The 24,584-nt window shown below is 51.2% G+C and overlaps 1 protein-coding gene across 2 annotated transcripts; it reads left to right on the forward strand.

Annotated features, from left to right (window-relative positions):
- The first annotated feature begins 49 nt into the window (after positions 1-49).
- On the forward strand, positions 50-22,935 carry baz1b (bromodomain adjacent to zinc finger domain, 1B). 2 transcript variants are annotated; one of them, XM_064352394.1, is made up of 20 exons: positions 50-867; positions 3,097-3,213; positions 4,584-4,728; positions 5,163-5,361; positions 5,472-5,593; positions 6,038-6,235; positions 6,616-6,810; positions 7,262-8,930; positions 9,185-9,323; positions 9,725-9,849; positions 10,101-10,233; positions 10,601-10,699; positions 11,169-11,346; positions 11,842-12,024; positions 12,545-12,692; positions 14,206-14,353; positions 14,934-15,052; positions 16,802-16,950; positions 18,705-18,805; positions 19,418-22,935. In XM_064352394.1, exons 1-20 carry the CDS (start codon positions 749-751, stop codon positions 20,103-20,105), a joined length of 4,974 nt encoding a protein of 1,657 aa, XP_064208464.1. In that variant the 5' UTR covers positions 50-748; the 3' UTR covers positions 20,106-22,935. The 2 variants fall into 2 exon arrangements, with proteins under 2 accessions (XP_064208464.1, XP_064208465.1); XM_064352395.1 differs by having other exon boundaries at positions 7,265-8,930.
- The last annotated feature ends 1,649 nt before the right edge of the window (positions 22,936-24,584 follow it).

The raw sequence follows: 24,584 nt of genomic DNA on the forward strand, positions 1-24,584 counted from the left end.
CAGTGATTATCCGCCGCTAACGGCAGAGTCCTAGAGAAACCAATGAAAATTAATGTAGGGGTGGGATTGAGCTAAACTCTCTTGCTGCTGCCGGGGTAACGGAGTTTTGGGGTTGTGCGAAATGTTGCCGGTGGACTACGAACTCCCGCCATTTTTCAATCAAGATTTCGCCCTCCTTGTTTGTTTTCGTGCGTTTTAGAACCCATCCCACATCGCCCAGTATCTACCGGAAGACGTGCGTGGATCAAGGGCGAGAAGAGAAGGGAAGAGAAAGAGAAAGTGGAGCGAACGTAGCAAGATCACCAGTGTGAGAAAGCGCGCCAGACCTCTCCGAATAGCGCCTCCGCTTGTCTCTGCCGCCTCGGGTACCTAGTTAGCTACGATCGCCGCTTTCCATACGATTGCCTCTTCTAGCACCTCTGTCAAAATCGCTTATCTTGGAGTCTAATTTTCAAGTTCCAGAGGTTTTTTCACGTGGTTTGCATCAATCCAGGACTATGGTGACACCGGCTCGATGGATAGTTCGCAAAATAGTAGGCTAGCTAGCTACATGTGTGTTGTTGTTTTGCATTGAGGCTCAAGTCAACCGGCTAGCTCTCTGTATGTATCCTGAGCACATTGCGTGTTCGGGGAACTCGTGATATACGAAACTGGAATACGTGCTAAGATTTTTTGTTTTTATTGTTCCACAATTGTGATCGAGAAGGGGGTTATTTGTTTTTTCGTCACCTCCTGACCTGCGCTCACGATGGCACCGTTGTTGGGCCGGAAGCCCTGCCCGCTGGTTAAGCCACTAGCAGAGCCACCAGGCCCAGGAGAAACCATCTACACCATCGAGCACACCAAGGAGGCCTTTCGGAACAAAGAGTATCCTTCTTGCTGTGTGGATCAGCGCTAACAAGCCACTCTTGAAACGAAATGTGTGTGATTCGTCGCTAGTTAGCTAGCAACCACAAATGTTCAACTCATTCTTGTATCACTGTCTACTAGCTATCTGTCATATTCTTCGTCTTATGTATTTCGTGTTGGTAGTTAGCTACGTCAAGTTTCAGAAGCTTGCTGTAGCCTTTTTTTAATTGGGTAGGAAGCTGGTAATTTAGCGCCTGGCTCGCTAACTTCGCTAGCTCATGCAGTAATGTTGAGTTTATATGTCAGCTCTATTGGCCCATTGTTGCCAGCTGCACCCGATCGCCGTCTTGCTGGGTAACTTCGCTAATGCGACTAAGCCGTTTTATAGAAGTTACACAACGAAAACATCATGGTTGCAGGGAGCTGACTAAAGCCCTCGTTGTTTGCGTGCTTGAAGGCTGGTTGGAATAACGTGTAAGTGACCTGAACGTGGAATCGACGGTCTTTGATAGACGTTAGCAAGTTGACGAGAATAGCAATCTGTCAGTCGTTGCCCACGCTGTCGTTCACCGGCTACGGTGGACTCTATTGTTTCAGGGAGTTTTAGGTGTTGCCATTGTGCATTTTGAAGGAAGTGTGGCGACTTCTGTTTCATAACTGATCTGTTCATTTCAAAGCTTACTCGAACGCGATGTTCAGATTGTCAGCGAGAACGCTTCATAGCTCGCTGCTTTTTGGCAACTTTCACATTACACATTGTGTTTAGTCTAGTGAGGACGTTATACGGTGTTTTCTCCAAATGGGCGGTTTGGTTATCCATAATTGAAACTCATGTACCCGGTGTCAGTGTGTATTTATCTTCACACGCATCTGGCTCGGTAGTTCGCTGGAGGATGTGGCTCCGCAACTGCACAAGACTCAGGTGTTCTTAAGATCGAAATCCGACTCCAGCCGCGTGCGACCTGATCTATTATGTTTTACGTTAATTTTCTTGCATTTTGGATTAGTCGAAAACTGATAAGGACCCCATGAATAATATAGTTTTAGATGGCAGTAACATTTTTGTTGACTTCCTGATGATTATTATGGAAATGATTTATATTGTCATTTACTTGACGACGTTGAATGCCAGGTAGTTGTGCATTGCACTCCACTAGTTTTAGCCATCGTAATTTCCTGAATGCATGCGGCCTGGTCGGGTTGGAGGAATTGTAGGCCGCTCAGTTGGGTTGAATTTCAGTCACCCGTCAGTAAGCACACCTGGAACGCCCCTAATCTCTCCATGCGTTCGTAGTAATACTTCGATGGCTCACGGCAGATTGTTTTTTTTGTAATCAAATTCGAGCTCTATACGACCAGGGGTGCATGTTGGTTCACGTATTTTTGGTCTTTACTGCACCCCTCTCTGAACGCTCCTCTCGATCTCTGTTTGTGTTCAGTCCACAAATCCAGTTGTAGTTTTTTCCAAAGAAAGATGATGCACAAGTAAGACCGGAATTCAGTTTTTTTCCCTTTCTTTTTCCCAGGAGTACAACCAAGCTTACGTGCGTTTGACTGTCGTTTCCCCTCCCACTGGGACTGAGCCTGTTTTTTTCCATAAGGATTATTTGTGAGCTATAAACTGTATCAATTTAATAAATGTTTTGGTAGCTGAATGAGTTGTCTTTGAAACTAGACCTGGAGTTGTTTTATGGTTCCTGTGTATTGATTGCATTGATTAGAATGACCCGAACCTATCCCATTTCTACCTTTGTTGGGCATGATTGATGACGTACGTAGTGACAGCACTGCTTTTATGGATGTAAACCTTTACCACCTTCAACCTCCTCCTGTTAGCAGTCTCATTCTCAGGGGGGTTTTGACCACTGTGGAAGAAATTGAACCTGGCGGTTCTTGGTGTTTGAAGCCTCTGACGCTTCACAGTGTCTTCTCACAGCCTTCCATTTGGCCACGCTACGGCATTATTCAAATGTGTGCCACGGATTGGGCCGCGTCGGTCTCCAGGCCCTTAATTATTGAGCGCCGCCGCTACAGATTTGCATCAATAATGAATGACCCTTTCGCGCACGGAGCCCCGCTGCGGGGCTGCTGGGATGCCCCTTTGTTTAGGGCACCCCGGAATCTGGGCTTCTGGAAGCAGATGCTCCGTATGAGAGCAGGGGGGTTGGGTTGTGGCGTGGCGTGGGGTACAGGTAGCAGCGCCACGTTTTCATTTGTTTATATTTTTTCCTGAGCGCGCGCCTCCAGGGAGTACGAAGCGCGCTTGCAGCGGTATGGCGAGCGCATCTGGACGTGCAAGAGCACCGGCAGCAACCAGCTGACTCACAAAGAGGCCTGGGAGGAGGAACAGGAAGTCACCGAGCTGTGAGTGCGGCTCCCGAGCGCACGCTAACCGCTCACTCGCCGGTGCTCTTTCTCTCTCTCTCTCTTCTCTTCTCTCTGCCTCTCTCTGTCTGTCCTTCTCTCACCCTCTCTCTCTCAGCCACCCTCCTCTTTTTCTCTTCCGCCCCCCCTCTCTCTCTTGCTCTTGGTTTTTTCTGTTTCTCCCCTCCCACGGTTCTCTCTCTCTCTCTCTCTGTGACCCTTTGATCTTCTCTAGTCTTCCTGCGCGACTGTTTCTGTTGTCGTTCGGGCGCATTCGAACCCACGGGTGACCGAACCGAACAGGCGCAGTGGCCGTGGAAGGTGCCCCCTTCTGTTTCCAGTTTAGAGCGCATGACACACACATGTGCCTTCACTGGGCGTGCTCACATTCCTGCTGAATCTAATTACAGGGCCTACAGGCTGCGATCTGCCTCAGATCCAGCGGTGCCGGAGCCTTAATCTGTCTGTCTCTCTCTCTCTCACACACACACTCTCTCTCTCTCTCAAAGTGGTAAAATTAAAATGTGTTTTTTTTTCCCCCCCGCTCCCCAACAATTTGTCACAATATATCAGTTAGCTCCAGTTGGCTTAAGACGTGGGATAATGCTAGCTGCCTGGTTACACTTAGGTTGGGGAAATTGGTCAGTTGGTTTATGAAATTGGACAATATAGATGGGGAATCCAAAGTGAGTTAGATTTTATTTTTTTTTATTTAAAAATTAAAAAAAAACATCTGATTTGTGTGTCTTGTGAAAAACTGTGATCAGATAGATGGAAATGGGAGCTAACTCCCATTAATTCAAGAGGGAAAATAAATGAAAAATAATGTAAATAGTCTCTATTAGCTTTAAGTATTCAATTTAATATTGTTCTCTCTGTAGTCACATCAATTGGCAGAAAATTATAGAAATTATAGTGGTTGGTAAGAGGCCTTTTTATTTGGCATTTGTTTAAAAATACTCCGTGCTACCTATCCTGGGTAATAAAGATGAGAGACAGAAACAAGTCAGAAGAACTGCACACTGCGGCAGTGAGAGCAGGCGAACTAGCTCCATGCACCTTGCGTGTTAAAATATTATAATTATCTTAATACTTGCCTTAGGATTCAAAACAAAAAAATCTGGTTTCAGAAATCATACATAAGCAAATGTCATGCTTCATAAAGGGTGACATAACTCCTCCTTATGCAACACTGTGCCAAATGTGACACAACCCACAATGTCTGCTGGCTAATGGCTAAACATTAGCATGTTTATGGAGGATGCTAGGCTAACTGTGCCTAAGCCTTTATCTGAGACATTTTGTTTAAAGTGTAACTGCCATCTTTGATGTTTCTCTCTCTCTCTCTCTCTCTGTGCCTGTGTGGGCAGACTGAAGGAGGAGTACCCACCCTGGTTTGAGAAGCCCGTCCTGGAGATGGTCCATCACAACACGGTCTCCCTGGACAAGCTGGTGGACCAGGCCTGGGTGGAGATCCTCACCAAGTACGCCGTGGATGAAGAGTGCGATTTCCTGGTATGTTCAGGCGGCCGATTTGAAACTCCACCGCCACGTCAGTCAGATTTTATGATTACTCTTACTCAGAAGCAGCAATGACATTAAACACAAGCCTTGGTGTAAGGACTTTAAAACGGTATACACAAAATTAGTGTGCAAAATGTTCTTAGAAATGGCGCAGTCTAAAATGGCACAGACATTGTTGAAGCTCAGGGTTGTGCTTTGTTGGCTGATTACGAGTATACACAAAAGGGGTGCACCCAAAACCAAATACGCATAGCTAGCATAGAAAGGCAGACGTGTAGCTGGAGCCGTCAAGATACGGAATTGTGGAGGGGGCGGGGGGAGGGGGGGGGCAGGGGGAGGAGCCCGAGCTGAATACGGGGTCAGCGTTAAACCGAATATCTGCGGTGTAATTCTGACGGAACATCTGTGTTTTTTGGGGTGGGCAGGTTGGGAAGGACAAGAGCCTCCGGGTGCGGGTGGTGAAGGCGCACCCGGTGGAGAAGCCGGAGGAGGACGCCGCCGCCGCCGAGAAGAAGCTGAACGGCGCCTGCGACTCGCCCTCCAGCGACAAGGAGAACGCCGCGCAGGAGAACCAGCGCAAGCAGGCCCCGCCCGAGGAGGAGGAGGGCCGGCGGGACAGCCTCTGTGAGCCCCCGTTCGAATTCGGAAGGGAAATCGAAATGGGTTTGGGCTTTCGGTCCGTTTGAATGCTCAGTGTGTCTGTCTGTCTGTCTGTCCGTCCGTCTCGGCGTCAGGTGACCGGGCTCGTCGCTCGCCCAGAAAGCTCCCCACGAACTTCAAGGAGGAGAAGAAGAGATGGGTCATGCCGAAATTTCTGCCGCTCAAGTACGACGTCAAGCTGATCAACGAAGACAAGGTGAGGGCTTGGTGGCCAGTGCTCGTCACTCTGGCTGTTTGCCATCTTATTTACCGATTTTCATTTTGTTGAGCAGCGGACGAAATTTATTGTATTTGTAATTTGAATGATGTATATCAGGCCCAGCTCTGTTCCTGGAGACCTGCCATCCTGTAGGTTTTAATTTTAGAGGAAATATGGCACATCTGATTCTACTAATTAGCAGCTTAACGAGATCTCTAACTGTAGAATGAGGCATGCTTTGTTAGCGCTGGAGGGAAACCCTATAAGATTGTAGGGGTCTCCAAGAACAGGGTTGGGCTGCCCTGCTGTAGATTGTATGTGTAACCGAACCAATATGAGCAAATACAAGCTAGTTAAAGGGATGTATTTTGCATACAAAAATCCCAGAGGCCAGAAAGCGGGACTCAACTCCGCCTTTTTTCTGGAATTTTCTTCGTGCAGGTGATCAGCAACGTCCCGGCAGACAGCCTCTTCCGCACCGAGCGCCCGCCCAACAAGGAGATCATGCGCTACTTCATCAGACACAACGCCATGCGCTTGGGCACCGGGGAGAGCGCCCCCTGGGTGGTGGAGGACGAACTGGTGAAGAAGTACAACCTCCCGAGCAAATTCAGCGACTTCCTGCTGGACCCACACAAGGTATTCTTCCCAATCTCTTTGCATCAACAACCATAGGAATGCAGATTTATCTTCCAGCAGAAGGCCTTATGAAGTGTAGTTCCAATGATAATTGCATAATGGGAGTTGTAAAATAATATAGTTGGCATGTTTGGGCTGTGTCTTTCTGTATATGGAGGAGCGTATATATTAATTTTATGCAATAATTGAAAAATGGTTGTAATGTATGAGTGTTTTTGTTCATGAATTGAATGTCAAGTTAGTTTACTACGAATGACTACATTAAAATTAAACTGACCCCAACTCTGGTATTTAGTGGAATGTACAATTTGAGTTTTGAGGTAGATCAGGTAGATTTAAGACGCGCTGTAAAAACGTCGCTTTTCCCTCCTCTGCCGCAGTACTTTGCCGAGAACCTCTCGGCCAAGCGGAAGAGCCTGAGCTCGCCGGACGGCAGACCCGCCAAGAAGCCGAAGACGGCGGCCGCGGAGGGGAACGCGCTGGGCGAGAAGGTGGAGAAAGAGAAGCAGAAGAAGCAGAGGAAGAAGGTCCCGGGCAACATGCCCCTCAGCCCCAGCATGTGGGGACCCATGCAGGTCATTGGATCTTCGGTTTTCTCCCGCCTGCTGTTTTTGATGTGGGCTGTATTTACCTGCTGTGAAAGACTCCTGCGTAGACACAGTTGAAATTAATTCTGGGCGTCCCCAATGTTTTCATCTCAGGGGTCCCAGCCAGTGACTAACTTGACACTGAGGACCCCCCACCTCAACAAACTAGTTAATGTAAATAATAGAAAAACAGTTAAACCTTTAAAAGTCTAGAAAAACAATTCAAACATGCTATGACAGTTGACTGAAAGTGCAGCAGACATTTAATAGCTATATACCTATCGCAATTGTGTCTTAATTGTAATGTCACCATATCTTGAATCTTGACAAGACATAGGAATGCAGCCCACACATTCTTAGAAGGGAAAGCATTTTTTTTCGCACCACTAGAATACAGGGGAACTGAAGAGTTCTGACCTCAAGTCTGTGGTTCCTTCAGCAGGTGAAGAAGATGAACGGCTCTCCTCTGAAAGTCAAGAACTCCGGGACCCCCAAGAGCCCGTGCGCCAGCGGCGACCAGAACAACAGCGACGACGACGTCATCCTCCTGTCGCCCGGCTTCCCCAAGGGCGCCAAGCCCGCCAAGAAGCCCGGCGACAAGAAGCGGGCGGAGGCCAAGAGGAACAGGAAGAGCGCTAACGCCGCCAGCGCCGCCGCCGCCGCCGGCAAGAGCCTCAACGGCCAGAAGGCCTCCAAGAAGGAGGGGAAGGACGGCAAAACGCCCAAGATGAAGCAGATGACCCTGCTGGACATGGCCAAGCGCCGGTCCACCGCCAGCCCCAAGAAGAGGGCCAAGAGCGCGGGGCCGGGCACGCCCAAGCTGGGCAAGCCCCTGCCGCCCATGGCCCTCCACCTGCTGCGCTACTACAAGGAGAACAAGGGCAAGGAGGACAAGAAGAGCGCGCTCTCCTCCCTGGTCTCCAAGGCGGCCAAGGTGCTGACGGCAGAGGACCGCGCCCGGCTGCCCGAGGAGCTGCGGGAGGTGGTGCAGAAGCGCTGGGAGCTCCTGGAGCACAAGAGGCAGTGGGCGGCCATGAGCGAGGAGGAGCGGCAGGAGGTGATGCGCAGGAAGCGGGAGGAGATCAAGGAGAAGCTGCGGGAGAAGGCCAAGGAGCGGCGGGAGAAGGAGATGCTGGCTCGCCGGGAGCTCCAGCGCCGGTTCGAGGACCAGGAGCTGGAGGGGCGGAGCCTGCCCGCCTTCAAGCTGGTGGACACGCCCGAGGGCGTGCCCAACGCCCTGTTCGGCGACGTGGCCATGCTGGCCGACTTCCTCAACTGCTACGCCGGGCTCCTGATGCCCGACGACCAGTACCCGGTCACCGCCCCCGCCCTCATGGAGGCCCTGGCCGCCGAGAAGGGGGGGTTCCTGTACCTCAGCCGGGTGCTGGTGGTGCTCCTGCAGACGCTGCTCCAGGACGAGCTGGCCGAGGGCTACAGCGAGCTGGACATGCCCCTGTCGGAGATCCCGCTCACCATGCACTCGGTGTCGGAGCTGGTGCGGCTGTGCCTGCGCCCGCTGGACGCCCAGGGCGAGGGCGGGTCCTCCGAGGCCTGCTCGCTGGGCGGGGACCCGGACGGCGCCCCCAGCGCCGAGGTCGTTGAGCGGCTGGAGGCGGCCGAGGTGTTCGAGCTGACGCCCGAGGAGAAGGCCCGCCTCCTGGTGGCGCTGTGCCACCGCATCCTCATGACGTACTCGGTGGAGGACCACGTGGACGCCGTGCAGCAGCGCTCGGCCGAGCTGTGGAAGGAGCGGCTGGCCACCCTCAAGGAGGCCAACGACCGCATGCGGGCCGAGAAGCAGAGGCGCAAGGAGCAGATGGGCGCCAAGGGCGCCGCCGGAGGTTGGGTCAAGGTGGAGGGCGGCGGCGGCGGCAACCCCGCCACCCCGGTCTCGTCCTCCACCACCTCCTCCTCCTCCTCGTCCTCCGGAAAGGCGGACAAGAAGAAGGAGAAGGAGGGCGGCGGCAAGAAGGACGCCGCGGGCAAGGCCAAGCCGGAGCCCAAGCCCGAGCCAGAACCGGAGGACATGATCAGCACGGTGAAGAGCAGGAGGCTCCAGTCCATCCAGGCCAAGAAGGAGAAGGAGGAGCAGGAGAGGCAGAACAAGGGTGAGTCCCGCACGGCCAGCGCCTCCTCTGGCCTATCGCTGAGCGGCGATGCTTCTTCTCGCGGCTTTACGAGCCCCTCCTGTGTGTTACCTCTAATGCCCTCAAACCCGTTTTCTGCTTTAAGCTCTACATTCACTTTGAGCGTTCAGGAAGGTGCTATATAAATGCAATCATTCATACATTGTCAACCTCCCTCTTGTGTGGCGCTTAAGTTAATGCTGTGGGTTTCGTGCGTTCGCTGCTGCGTCTGACAGAGCGGATGGAGAAGGAGGCGGAGGAGGAGCGGGTGAGGAAGCAGAAGGCCGCCGCCGAGAGGGCCTTCCAGGAGGGCATCAAGAAGGCCAAGCTGGTCCTGCGCCGCGTGCCGCTGGGAACGGACCGCAACCACAACAGGTAAGGTCTCTGGTGACCGCAGGCCGTGTTATGGCATTTCTCACAATGTCATTTCAACATTGAACAAAAGGAAACGGCGGCCATTATGGCTCTGAAGTGACGTGTCTGTGAATAAGATGGCGATAAACTCAATTTTGGATACTGCTTCTACTGGCAGGTTATCATTTGATGATGTCACTGGCATATTCTAATTGGATAATCAGAGCTGTTCTTGTGCCTCATTTTATACGTGTATGTGACTTGTATAATCACAGTTATATCAGTTAAAACTGACTTGAGTATGGTAAACCAAAGTAGTTCTGTTCTCTGCTTCTTAGAAGCCCTTTTAAGGAGACCGTTTGGTTTAGCGTAGCGAAATGGTTTAAACTGCGGTGGCTGAGTGCAGCGTGTGTCTGTTGCAGGTACTGGCTCTTCTCTGATGTGGTTCCCGGGCTGTACATAGAGAAGGGCTGGGTGCACGAGAGCATCGACTACAGCTTCAGTCTGCCCCCCGAGGAGGTGAAGAAAGAGGAGGCGGAGCCCGAGGGTGAGTCTGCTGCTCGCGTCTCCTCCTCCTCCTCCCGCCGCGTCTCCTCCTCCCGCTCGCGTGCGGCGCTGCGATACGCCCCGCCCGTCCGCGTACGCGCGCTCAGGACAAGGGAAGAATGACACGCTCCTGGGCCGATAGCGATCAGCGGATTAGCGTCCGTTGTGTGCGTAAACACTGAGGCGCGCTCGCTCGCGTTTTGAAAGAGAAACCGTTTCGGAGTCTTTAATGGCTGTCTGTTGCCCTCTCAGCGCCGGCAGAGGCGGAGAAGGAGGAAGAGTGCGATGGGGAGAACAGCCTGAGCGATGAAGGTCAGCAGGGAGCGCTGGCTGTCCCGGAGACCCCCATCGAAAGGACCACCCCGAAACAGGGGCAGAACCTCTGGTGAGGAACGCAAGTTGGGTCGATAATGTGGTGTGCTCTTGTCTGTGTTGTTTTTCTAATAAGGCTTTAATTGTTAGGTCAAAATAGTAAGCTGCCAAATGGCCTAAACTGTTTTTATTTTATGACAGGAGTCTAGACTTTTGTTTACTTTACAGTAATGTCTTTGTCCCCTTTTGTACCCCCTTGTGGACATAACGCTTATAACAGGAAGTGCGGAAAAGTACCCTACGGGTTGTGTAGTCGTGCCATAATTATATAAAGTTTGCAATAAACTTTGTCAACACTGTAGTCGAGTTGGTGGGGGCTGGCCAATGTGATCTGATTTGCTGATATCCCTGGCCCCGCCCCCCTGCGCTGTGATTGGCAGGTTTGTGTGTGACACGCCGCGGGAGCTGGAGGAGCTGATGGAGAGCCTGCACCCGCAGGGAGTGAGAGAGAGCGTGCTCAAGACCAAGCTGCAGTACAGGTGAGGCTCAGGTCCTGCAGGTCCTGCTGGATCAGTCTCTCTCTCCTCCGTGCAGCTCAGCTTTATTCCATGTTGTGCAAACGCAGGGGTGCTGTTGACCGAGCTAGTGACACATTCATGTCAGTTAAACAAAATGCCGATACTTCTTCCCCGAACTTGTACATACAAAATGGATGTAGTATTTTGAAGGGCAGTTTCATAGGGACACATACATAATTGTGTGCACAGGCTTGGCAGCAAAGAATATTGCAAAGGAGAGAGAGTATACTTTAATATATTATCTCCCAGACAATATATTAAACTTAAGCTCTGAGCAGTTGCGTATGTTTCCACTGTTTAAAGGCTGGTAATTGCGTGTGTATTGTGGGTATTGAATTGTAATGGGCTCGTTGACTGGGCAGAACCAGGTGACTGGTAGACCGTGATACAGGAAGTGAGCGGTACTGAGTGTTTTGGGTTCGCGGCGCAGGTACCAGGACATCCTGCACTCCATCCACCTGGCGCGCAAGACCAACCTGGGCCTGAAGACCTGCGACGGGCACCAGGAGCTGCTCAAGTACCTGCGCAGCGACATCATCGAGGTGGCGTCTCGCCTGCAGAAGGGCGGCCTGGGGTACATGGACGACACCTCGGAGTTTGAGGAGCGGGTACGTGCGCAGAAACGCGCCCCCCCCCCCTGGCCCCGGGGCACCTCTGGCCGTAGCGTAGAACAGAGGAAGAGGAATTACTGTCAACAGGACGGCTGTGGGTCTTTGTCAATGGGACATCTAGAAATAATCAGGAAATGATCTTGATGTTTGACCTCATTTTTCCGGGCAGTGTTTGTAGGTTAATGTGTTGGCATAACAGGCGAATGGGTTTGTTTGTAGTTGTTTCTGTTCAGAATTTTGTGGACTCTCCTGTTGAAATGTGATTTTAAAGCGATATATATATATCACTTAGCTGTTTAATTAACCTGTGCTATTGTGTGGGCAGTTGTAAAATAACCTGTGTAACCAGTCTGTTTCCTCTAAAAGAAGCTAAGCTGTGTGTTGTGCCTGTATTCCTACCTAGCTTCAGCATGGTCTGACCTTGAGTTGTAACCTTTCTCTCTCTATCTCTCTCTCTCTCTCCCCCTCTCTCTCTTGGCCGTTCCCACACAGGTGCGTTCCCTGGAGAACCTGAAGGATTTCGGGGAGTGCGTGATCGCCCTGCAGGAGAGCGTGATCCAGAAGTTCCTGCAGGGCTTCATGGCGCCCAAGCAGAAGAAGAAGAAGCCGAGCGGGGAGGAGAGCAGCAAGGCCGAGGAGGTGGACGAGGAGAAGAGGCTGGCGGCGGAGGCCAAGGTGAGGAGATCCTCCGCGTCTCCCAGACCACCGGTCACCCGCCGCGGTCGGTGTACGATGGTTATGCTGACAGGAGCTAGTAGGGTTGAGTACCGAAACACAGAGCCCCTATGGCACTGGTTCTCATAGAACTGGTACCTATCGGACCGAATCAGAACACAGATCTAAGTGCCACGGGCCTTCACTAGCTAACCTTACACTTGGCCTGTTGACTCGATGCCCATCCCCGTTACCTCTCTGCCTGAAGTAGTGGGTTATGTATTTAGCATGTAGTTATGGCAGTTGAAATGTCCTCCTCATTTAACCTACAGTACAGAAAGTGTGATGGTGGGACATCAGACCTCGGCTGCACAGCTGATTGGTATATGGGTGTCTGGACCGCACAGTGTCCCCACAGGCTTGTCGCTCTTATTGGAAAAGCAGCCGCTTTCAAATCGGTCGACCGCCAGGTCCACGCAGACCGCTGGTGGAGTGACCTTGCTGCCTGACCCGAAGCGCGTTTTCCGTGTGCGTCCTGCAGGTGGCGACGGCGGTGGAGAAGTGGAAGAGCGCCATACGGGAGGCGCAGACGTTCTCCCGCATGCACGTGCTGCTGGGCATGCTGGACGCCTGCATCAAGTGGGACATGTCCGCGGAGAACGCGCGCTGCAAGGTGTGCCGCAAGAAAGGTGAGTCGCCCCCCCTAGCCCCGCCCCCTTTCCCCCACCCACCGACCCCAGGCTCCGCCAGAAACGTCTGAACCCACCATGATGTAAAACGTTCGAACACCATGAAGCAAGTCCTTTGACCACTAGTTGTTACCCCACACTTTGCTTGTGTGAAAGACTCAGGCTGCTCCCTGACTAGTCATATTATACATGCAGATGGATCCCGTCATCTCCCTGTGTTCTTCCAGCTACCTTTTTGCATAACCAGATCAAGGCCCAGCAGCCTCAGCTCCCTCACCTGGAGCCATTTTGTTTGGTTTTTACTCTCATTGGAAGTAGTGGAGCTTGGCTGATGGTTGAACCCCTTTCTTTTAATCAAAAGTTTTGAGGAGTTGTAGCTTTGGTTTCATTAATACTGTTCATTACTTTGCATGGACCTTGTCTGTCCCTTTTCCTTTTGAGCTTGTGTTGTCATAAGTACTCACCAATTGATATTTTCTAACTGGTCTATGTTACAATACAGGCTAATATAGAGAATTCCCTTGTGTTTCTCAGTGATTTATGTTAATTCCCTAAATGGCACTGCTGCCATTCTACCAGTAGGGGGAGTGCAAGGGCAGTTAGTCGTTGTGGTTTGCTGGCCCTGTTTGACTAAGGCGATGACAACTGAGATGACAACCGGCGATGTTCAGTTATCTTTGAGGACGTTCGGCTGACAGATTTATCGCGTCCTTCCTAGTATGTTGCGTCCGTGTTTTCAGAACCTTCTCGTTGATTTTAATTGTGGTCGCAATGTTTTGGCCGACCCTGCTGTTCGCCGTCGAAATGTCACTGCCCCGGTGTCTGGCTCCAAACCGCTCTGCGTTCCGCCCCTCCCCCTCTCCGAGCCCGCATGTTCTCCGTGTGTAGAGTGGCGTCCGGGATGGGGATGGGGGTGGGGGGGGCGAGTCCCGCCAGGAACGCCCCCCCCCCCCATCGCCGCCTGGCGCCGGTGCCACCTGCCTCTGTCACAATCGCCCCTGGCAGCGGCACCCGTCCGCCAGGGCCTCCCGTCCCGCAGCTGTCCCGGGCTGAGCTTTCCCCACTTCACCGTCCCGTGCAGGACCCCGGGGGTTCAGCCCTGCCGCCATTGTCCTCTGGATATCCAGTTCCCTTCTGTTTTTAACACTGAGACGGTCACATGGTCCAGCTCGGGATATCATACCGGTGTAACTTCTTATGGTCGTACATTTTAATGGTCTGCTGTAGAGACATCCTCTCTGTAAAGGGTCATCAGGCGCAATAGTTGAAGGGAAATTGTGGATTTACTGTCACACAATTTAGTCCAATTTCGTTTTAAACATGTACATCTAATCTGTGATTGAACTTTAGTTTCTCTTAGGAAAAATGGCGTATATTAACCATTACATGTATATTAGTAAATGCATGAATCCATAGGATTAAGTTCATAAGTGGTGGTGCGTGCAGGCTTTTTTGAGTGAAGGGAGGTGTGTGCTGTGAGTCTGACCCTGTCCCCCCCCCCCCCCCCCCCCAGGAGAAGACGACAAGCTGATCCTGTGTGACGAGTGCAACAAAGCCTTCCACCTGTTCTGCCTCCGCCCCGCGCTCTACTCCATCCCCGAGGGGGAGTGGCTGTGCCCCGCCTGCCAGCCCGCCGTGGCCCGCCGATGCACCAGGGGGCGGTACGCACAAAAAACAGCGTCACGCACAGAGCTTCTGAAACACACATACAGTAGAAAAAGAGAACACTGCTTTATACCCTCGAGTGGATGTTTGTTAATGTGCTAAATTCTGCCACAAGAGTATTTGACAATTTCAGAAATTATATCTTCTAGTTGGTCAGATTCCAGTTTGTCATTCAAGGGTATGAGCGTTTCCCCGAGTCATCAGGGATATGAAATATGAATGTGATTTTTAATACGATTAAAGGGTTAACTAGTGCTGCGCTGATACATGAGGTTTACATTATCTTTTAGGGATTTTGCACATGTACTTACTCAGAGTAACTTAAAGTGCATGCGGCATTATTAGTGTCACAGCTGATGGTGTCATTGCACAAAGCTGCACGGCAGTGTTTTATGACTGTGTGGTTGTCATTTGTGTGGAGATTTTGGCAGTTTCCTGCTTTTGAATTACAGATACTGGAAAAAAAAAAATATCGAGTACCTTTTTGTCTGCGCATTCTCGAGTAAAAAGAAAAACTGCATCAGAGCTTTCAAAAACTTGGGTAGCTCGTTAATTTTAATGTATTTTGTTTTGCAGAAACTATAACGAAGACTCTGAGGAAGAGGAAGATTCAGAGGAGGAAGAGGAATCGGATGAGGAGGAGGAAGATGAGGAGGACGAGGAGAATAATGATGACAATGAATTTGGACACTATTGTAAGTTTCTCTGCTTGTGCCCTCTATGTAATTAGACATGGGCCGTGTCTGAAACGACACACTGCCTACTGTTGAGTATGCAAGCTGTATGCAACTTGTATGCTCAATAGTAGGCAAGTGTGCTGTTTCAGACACGGCCCTGGTTGTCTTTGTTAGAAGTCCAGTGTCCTTTTTAATAATGTAATGGGAGGATTAGTGGCAAAACTTGTGTGATTTGTGTTGCACCATAAACGGAGGGGCGATCTGTATGAAATAATGTAGCTATTGTCTTAATAGTGGGAATATGCTGTTCACCGTTGTCTTTTGTACTTGAGTGTTTAAGTAGGCATTTTTAGCTGGGATGCATCTGTGGTCTGAAGTGCAAAACTGTCCACTGGCAGTGCAGGAACGAGAGGGGAATTATTTTTCCCGAACTCTCCTCTCGGCTTTGCGAAATCTGTGTGTTTAATGGGGCGCTAATGTAGCGAAGCACTTGCTGTGATAGCAGAGGGTCAAGTAAACCCCCCCCCCCCCCCAAAAAAAATTGCTGACAGGCAGACAAATGGGCTAAAGCTAGCCTATACCCTACCTATGCTATGTCCGTCAGCCAAAACTGCGAGCTTGTAGCCCCGCCCCTTTTCTCCGAAGAGCCAATGGGGTGTGAAGGCGGGGCCTGTCGTGCGGTGATGTAATGCTCAGAGCCATGGGCCGGGGGGCTCGTCCCCCTCCTAACGGGCGGCAGCAGGGCCAGGGATCTGGGGCAGGACAAAAGAAGACTTGAGCTGGAATAAGGTGTCGAGGGATAGGAATGCTGGGAATTCTCCTCGCATTATCGTCCGTGGAGCTCCCGTTGGGGGGGCTCCGGGGGGCGGCGGCGGCGTTTTGATCGCTTTGTCTCTTCAGTCCAGTTTAGCACATCGTATGTGGCAGGGTGATCTCAGTGAGCCCCCCCCGCAGCCAATGCAAGGCTGTGAAATCGGATGGAATGTCTGGGTTGTGAAACCTGGGGGGGTGGGGGTCGTCACGGCAGGGGGAGACAGGGGTGGGGGTGGGGCTGGGGGGGGTCGTCGTGGCAGGGGGAAACGGGGGTGGGGGTGGGGCTTGCTCATTAGTGTTCGCAGGCGAGCACTCACACCGTATGTCCCCCGTATTTTCGTGTTTTCCCGTGAGTTTGGGGTGTAGGGGCACAAAGGGCTCCCGCTGAGCTTGTCTCTGTCTCGCCGCTCTGCCCCCCTCGTGGGTCCCCCCCACCCCCACCCCCGCGGGTGTCCGTGCCCCCGGGTGGCAGAAACACACAGCCTGCTGTAATACCTGTGTGTGGTACGAGCCCCAAGTGTCCACAAAACACGAGCCGGCTTTCTGACAAGAAACTTTCTGCTGCACTCTGAACACATCTGTTGGTTTCAGTTTTTTGTAATTATGGTTCTTATCTACTGTAAGTTACACTGAACTGCTGGAGAGTTCGTACTGTCTAACAGCTTCATTACATTACAGGCATTTAGCAGGCGCTCTTATCCAGTCAACAACTTTTCACCTTTCTACAGTTTATAGAAATGTTACAGCTCTACGACTTCTACCGTTGTAGAAAAAAGAAAACCAAAAATTAAAAGCAAGGATTGATGTGACACAAGATCTCGGTTTATTTGATGTCTGAATCATGAATGCGTGGAGTTGGGTAATCGCTGGCTGTGTGCTGGGTTTTGAAGGGAACCGTCTGAAAGATGGCGGCCGTGTTCATGGTTTGTGTTTTGTTTTTTTTCTCCTCTCCAGTGAGGTCGCGGAAGGCTAGCAAGGGCAAGCGCTCGTCCTCACGCCCCAAACCCGCCCCCAAGGCGCCCCCCAAGAAGGCCACCCCCCCGAGTTCCAGGGCCGGCCGGCAGAAGGGGTCCCCCGGGAGCCCCCCCGACAGCGAGGAGCCGGTGAGATCGCCGTGACAACGAGCCGCACCACTGCCGTCGTTTTTGGGGGGGGGGGGGTCGCGTTTGCCATACGGTTCAACAGCTCCCTCCTCTTTCAGTGCGGCCTGACTATTTCTGTCCTCTCCCCCATACAGATCAAGCGTTTAGTTATTTCCACTTGAAAAGACTTTTCTGTGGGGTAAAAAAAGTTACAATTTCAGAATTTTTATTAGTTTTGCCATTTCCAGCACGTATGTATCTTCTGTAATCATTTCAATGACTTTTTAAACCCCGCCCCGTTGCTGATTGGAGCGATATTTTTAGTTACGTTTGTCGGCGTTTTCTTTTTGATAACGGCGATGAAAAGGGCTTTGTCAAAGCGTTGTCAAAAATCAAATGCCTACTCAAAAAGTTTTCTGGTGCATTTCAAATAGTTTGGGGGGGAAAAAAAAGAATAACTTTGAGCGCTCTTCAAACGCACGCCAGTTTTCCCCCCCGTTCAGCTTTCTCGCAGATCGCAGTCACGGCTCAGTCTTAACGGCTCTTTGAAACCGCTACGCTTTTGAAGTCGGCGATAACGGTTACGCCAAAGGGACTGTGACATCTTTACTGGCACCAAAAAAAAAAACACATAAAGTGATATTTATAAAATGGCAGGACAGTGTGCTTTTAAGCGTTCCCATTGGCCCTTCGGCGCCACCCTGTAAAGAGGCCTGATCTTACTGGTCGGGATCGTCGGTGTGGCGAATGCGGTGAAGGTCGTGTGTGGTGCTACGTTGCTAAAAACACTTTGGAGGAGTAATATGGGGCTGGGCAGGGTCCCCTGCCCCCCTTCCCCACCTCCCCCCCCCAGTGGACAGGTGCAGGCTGGTTTTCATCAGGTGGGAGCTGCTGCTGCTCTGCAGCGCTCGACAGCCCCCCCCCCCCCGCGGTCTTCATTAGCCGCCGCTCTGTCCCGCTCCTGATTACCAGCTGACCCGGGGAGCCGGCGGAGTGGAGTCGGCCGGTCGCTGCCGCCACCGCTACCCGCCGCTCGCCAGGCGAGAGAATCCCAGCTATGGGCACGCGCCCCCCCCCCCCCCCCCTGCCCGGGGGCCTGCTGGCATCCTGAGCCCCCAGGACACCCACTGACTGGCTGACAGACGGACAGACAGACGGACAGACTGACGGAATGGCACGGTGGGGGGGTGGGGGGTGGTATTTGCACGCGTGCCGTTGCATTGTTTGAACGCTGGCCCCCTGAGAATCCAGACTTGAAAGGGCCCAGCCTATCAATATTGCAGGCTCACTTACGCGCTGGTTTTTTGTTACTGGTGTGGCCTGATCAGAAGCTGTGTGCTTCTCTGGGAAGGGATACTGTGTGTGTGTGTGTGTGCGTGTGTGTATGCGCTATATATGGACACTCTCCATAAATCATGAATTATTATTCTTATGGAATTTTATTTATTTTTTGAATGAAAGACAAATGGCGACCAGTGAAGTTGCTTCACCCCACATTTGATATCTAATGTCCTAGATGAGAGACGATGAGAGGGAGTGAGACTGAGATAGGGAGTCCCAGAGAGAGATTCTAAGTGGGTAGATGTGCGTTTGTACAGACACACAGTCGGGTGATGTGTGCGTGCGTGTGTGTGTGTGTGTGTGTGTGTGTGTTGGGTGTGTGTGGCGCTGGTGTGTGCGCGTGTGTGCGCGTGTGTGCGCGTGTGTGCGCGTGTGTGCGTACCTGGCTGTGCTCTGGGGTGTGTGACTGGTCTTCCCTCTCCCTGCACACACAGCCCAGCTCCAGGCGCCGGGTGAGCAGACAGGAGCAGGACCTGGGGAAGTGCGAGGAGGTCCTCAACAAACTGATCAAGTTCCGCTACAGCTGGCCCTTCAGGTGAGACCGGGCCCCGCAAAATCGCCTGACCGGGCCCCACAAAACCACCTGACAGGGCCCCACAAAACCGCCTGACCGCCTGGCCCCTAGGACAGTATGGCCCACAGTTCACATGAACTGCAATGGCGGGTGGAAAATCAGTGAAATCTGTTTCCCATAGTAGTTCCCATGTCTTTAGAGGAGAAAAGATGGATGGATAGTTGACTCATTTGAGAAAGTTTTGAGGGAAATAACGCGAGTGCTATTTCTGTTTTAGTGTCTTGTAAACTTGCCGTCCCCTTGGACCAGATCTCTTGTAAAAGATGTTTTTGCCGCAGTGGTCCTCGTTAAATGAAGGTTAAATGAAGGGGCTACTGTGTGGCTCACCCTGTGAAGATGAGGGGTCCAGAGCAAAGAACACTGGTGATTAACCCTGTGTAAAGTAGGTTTTCTGGAATGTTCTTTTTTTTCAGTGTTCTAGAACTACATTCTTTTCAGTTACCAGTAGTGATTGTGACATCAGCATTAGAATGTTCAGTTAAAAACATTCTAATCGCATATTTGTGATCTTAGACCTTAATGAGGGGTTAAGTACAAGGTGTAACGGATGGCTGGTGTGCCCCCCCCGTGCAGGGAGCCGGTGTCTGTGGAGGAGGCGGAGGACTACCTGGACATCATCTCCAACCCCATGGACTTCCAGACCATGCAGCGCAAGTTCTCCGAGGGCCAGTACCGGCACAGCAGCGACTTCCTGGAGGACATGAAGCTGGTCTTCTCCAACGCCGAGGAGTACAACCAGCCCGGCAGCGCCGTGCTGGGCTACATGGCCAAGACCGAGCAGCACCTCGTGGAGCTGCTGCACCGGCTGGCCCCGGGCCTGGGCTACCTGCGCCGCCGCGCCCGCAAGTGGGCGGAGCCAGAGCCCCGCCCGCAGAACGGCAAGCGGAAACGGACCGCCAAGCGGGACGAGGAGGAGGAGGAGGAGGATGAAGAAGAAGAGGAGGAGGAGGGGGGCAGGCGCCAGAGCGCGCGGAGCAGGAGGCAGAAGTACGAGGAGAGCGAGGAAGATGAGGAGCAGGAGGAGGAGGAGGAGGAGGATGGGGGGGGCCGCCCGCGGAGGACGAGCAGGCGCACGGCCGCAGGCTCCGCCCCCCGGGGTTACCGCGAGCAGGAGAGCGACAGCGAGCGCGAGGAGGCGGAGAGCAGGCGGGCGGGGCGGCGGCGGAGGCGGAGGGGGAGGGGGGGAGCGGGCGACGGGGAGCACAGCGACGAGGACAGGGCGGGGCCGCGGCACTCCAAACGCCAGCGACTGTCCCGCTGAGGAGCGTCCCGCGGGGAGAGGGGCGCGGCCGGCGTCCCCGTCCTTTCCGACGCTCGTTCAGGAACTCTATCTGCTTTCGCTCCAAACGGACACCTCCAGGGCCCCGCCCCCTGCCCCTGCCCCTCCCCCAGATTATCAGACTTCATTTTATGTTCATATTTTGAGAAAAAAAAAATTTGGTATTTGTAAGGTGTTTATTACTGGTGAAAATTTTTTCAAATAAGAGAAGAAAAAAAAAAGTATGTTTTAGTATTGAAGATTTTGAGCTCTTATAGGATTTAATTTGAGAACTGTTATCAGTGCGATTAAAAGCGGAACTCTTTGCAGTTTTAGTTTGTCACCCTGGCCAGTGTTTGACGTGGACGTCTTTGTTTAAGCCGCTAAAGAACAAGCAAGGTTCTGGGAGAGGGGGGGGTCGGCAGGGAGGGAGGGGGTGTCGAGGGGGGGCATTGACAGCTGTGTGGAGAGAGATTTGGCAGCTGTGGGATGAACTGTGGTGATTTTTTATTTTTACTCTTTTTTTTGTTTGTTTTTTGTTTCCACGGGACACCGAGTCATCGTCCCGTGGCCCCGGCTCCTCTGGGGGGGCGAGAGCGACACACCAACAGGATTCGTCTTTTCAAAAAAAAAAAAAAACAACAAAAAATAAAAAATAAAAAGAAAAGAAAAAAGAAAATTTCTAATTCTAACACATTCAGGTTCTTCATTCTATATGCAACACGACGTCTGTAACTGCAGCTCTACAGATATGCAAGGGGGTTTCATAACTCGTAGGAAGGGAACAACAGGCCGAGCGTCCGGCCACAGCACAACTTCTCAGCATTCGGGGACTCCGGTGTCTGATTGGTCCAACGTTCAGGTGGGGGGGGGCGTCGGCCTTCCCCGATGCTCCGCCCCTTTGTCTCGGAGTGACAGGTGGCACCACTCCTACCGTAGCGTGGCGCCCCCTTTTTCTGTGTACTTTCCTAGCAACGAGCGAAGAGGGGGTGGCCAAGTTACCCCCCCCCCCCTTCAGCTGCACTACCTCTTGTGTATAGTGATCATAAGCAGTGCGGGGGGCGGGGGGGCAATGCACTGCTCAGGAGTCTCTTGCTACATTTCTATTTAACAGTTAGCATCCGGTTGCATTTTTTCTTGGTCTGGGCGCATGAAAAAGTGTCGACCTGGATGGATGTGTAAAAGACAAATGTATGTATATATGAATAGACTTTTTGTTTTGCAAAATTTGGATGAGTTTATAGGCAGGGTTTAAGCCTTGTCCTGGAAAATATAGAACTGACGGCAAGTAAAAATGCATTCTGTGCATTGGTGCATTATATACCAGCTCTGTACTGATGCAGTATATACCAGCTCTGTACGGGTGCAGTATATACCAGCTCTGTACGGGTGCACTATATACCAGCTCTGTACGGGTGCAGTATATACCAGCTCTGTACCGGTGTAGTACAGACTCAGGTCAGCAAGGACACGGTAGACTAGCTGCAGCTATGTGCTATGTGGCGATTTCCCCACAGTTTAGTTACTAAAGAACACAAATTCCCCTCTGTTCCCTGTGGACTGCGTGGGTGGACGGCTTCAAGGCTAGTTCATCTGGTCAAATTCCATAACCCAAACTGACAGTTGCCAAAACCTCCTTAAAATCCAGTTGTCATCCGCGGAATAAATATTTGTAAATGGGCGAAAATGGCGCCTTTCTATTATTAATATTCCAAAGTGCAGTACGCTTGCTTGTTGCAAAAATATTTTGCTGAGGTTAGAGTAGAATGTTTTGATCAGTATGTTACAGGTAATGCTTAACGCTTTATTATTTTCTTTTTTTTGCTTTGCATTAAACTTGGGCAGAATCTGTCACAGCTCTTTCCATTTCCTACCTGTGCGCAAAAAAATGATGCAGTTCCGTCTGCCACCAGCAGGTGCTGCTCTTGTTTTGCGTTTTTGATGAAGAGCTGGCGCTTGGAGCAGAGGTCCGTACCAGTCTTGTCTACAGGCTGCCTCCTGTTTCAGCATCTCCTGCCTGGTCAGTTTGCCATCTTGGCTCGCTCTGTCCTCCGCTATAGGGAGGAAGAAGAGGCAGCATCTGACGCAAAGCGTCAACTCCCCCGTCGTATCTGGAATTAGCCATTTAGCATCTTCAGTCGCTGCCCCTGGCAACAGAAACGTGGCTAGCGCCGATGTGTGCAGGGAAGTGCACGTGGTGCTAATTTTGGAGAGGGTGTCATGGTTCTGTCCAAAGTGCAGAGTGTGCGTGTTCGTGGTTCGTGTTGGTCCTGTGCTGTATTGTACAGTGTAGTAGAACACCTTGGGGAGCCATGCGTATTTTCCCTCCGATCCTGCGAAGTCGCCAGTCGCCCTCACTCACTCGTCGCCGTGGCGACTGCGCCGATCGCCGTAGCGACTTGACCCGCTTGGGTACTAACGGATTATTACTGACGGGATCCAGAATCTACCTTTTTAAAAATACAATTAAAAAAAAAAGCTCTTGACTATCAGAGCCATCCGGTTACAGGCTGGCTGTCTGCTGTACATTTTCAAATCTTTGTTTACTAGGTCTCAAGGTCAGTGACAGTTCTGGGTCGTTTTTTCCGGGGTTTTTTGTAATAAGCTCAGAGTGGAATGGCGATGGAAACCGTGGAGGCTCCTTCGTGATTCCAAAATAAGAACTTGTTTGCATCTCAGATTTCTTTGTAAAAATCAGCATCCCAACCATCACTGCCAACTTTTATGTATTGGGACGCACTTGTAGTCGAGGGATTGGAAGTGTTTCTTTCTCTCCCGCTCCCTCCCTCCCTCCACCTCCCCTTTTTAATAAAAAAACATTCTTAATGTACAAGACTTGAGTTTTTTTTAGTGCCATAAATTCTCACTGAATTCTTACCGACTGTGACAACTTAATGGAGTCACAGATGTAACTGAAGTTTCAAGTTTATCATCTCAAAGCACCTTGCATTGGTTCTAAATTGAACTATTGGTGTCTTGAAAAGGATTTGCATTCAGACCTGTGTATAATTCTGCATTTAGCCATGCTTAATTTTTGTGTTAATTAGGATATAATTTAATTATGGACACTTGTTTCTGCTGGACCTCGCTCATGCTGGCAGAGATTATTTAGCATCGCCAGATACTAAGCTTCTGCATTCCTTCAGTCCTCTGATTTCAAAATACAGGAAACTCCAGTTGGTAACAGACAAAGCTACCAAGCATCCAATACCACTGTATCAGTCTCACCCTTTTAAGTTATTTTCAGAAGATGCGAGAAAACGTTTTGGCTGCAGCAGTAGAGAGCCTGGACTTTCTACGTTAATGCAAGGAGTATCTGGAGTGTTTTAAATCTGTGGTGCCAGGTGCTTCTGTGTGAGCCCTGAAACCGCGCTCAGTATTGCCTGTGCAGCGCTTCCACGCGTTCCAGTGCTTCACACGCATGCGGTCCTGCAGGTTGCATGGCGACCGCTCCCGCGCTCTCGTGCAGTAGCCGTGCTATGTCTGCGTGATCACCGTCACATATTCTCACACCGCTGCCAAGAGCTCGAGAGGTAGGTATGTGTCCTTCAATGGACTTTGCTTTAAAATCGACCAATGATGAGAGGCCACAATAATGGGGCATTTGTACAACTGTTACTGCCGAATCTGTGCACTTAAATGAATGCAGGTACACAAATTTGCCTCGTGACACCTTTATTTATAATCTTTATGGAATTGTAATGGTAATGGAGTTTTTTTAGAATGTATCTTCTGAAGGGCGGTTTGTATACAAGTGGTTGTGACAGAAGGGGGAAAAAAAGAAAAGTTTTTTTGTAGTTGAAACAAACCTGTTAAAATGAGAAGAAATCTAGTCAAAGGGCTTCATTCCAAAGGAGAGCAGTTTGGGGGTATAATGGACCCAGGAGAAAACACACACCTGTTGGGATCGTAATTGCCCCCCTCCCCCTTTGCTGAGGGGCACCTGCCTGCTGTCCAGGGGGGGCTCAGGGGGTCATTCTAACGCGCGCCAACCAGGTGGGACCTCGCCGTTATTACTGCTGTCGATCACCTGGCCCGGTCTCCGCACTCACCAGCTGGCGGGCGCGCAGCCTCTTTATTACCAGCCGCTGCTCGTACCAAACTGCCTTCAAGGTCCCGTCCTTTCAGAAAGAAAAAAAAAATTAACATGTTTTCAGCAGCCGGGGAACAAAATATATGCATCCACCTTTGATCTTTTTTTAAACATGTGTTTTCATGCTGTCTTTCGTTTTTGGCTCAAGGGGTCTGAACTCTTTATTTGTTCCCTCTCTGAATGCATAAATGCATTATTAATAAAAGGCGAACCCGTAAGTTGGCACGGGGCTCGAACGGGCCCGGCCCTCCTCCCGCAGGAGCCGCGTTTTGGTGAAAGGCGGATTGTTTGGTTTGCGTCTCTGCTCCAGCCGATGAATATGAATGAAAGTTCTATGATTAAAAGTCTCAAAGCCTTCTTTGGCAAATTATCAGTGCCGTCGTTTACGA

This window comes from Anguilla rostrata, chromosome 9, assembly GCF_018555375.3.
Source record: "Anguilla rostrata isolate EN2019 chromosome 9, ASM1855537v3, whole genome shotgun sequence".
NCBI lineage: Eukaryota > Metazoa > Chordata > Actinopteri > Anguilliformes > Anguillidae > Anguilla > Anguilla rostrata.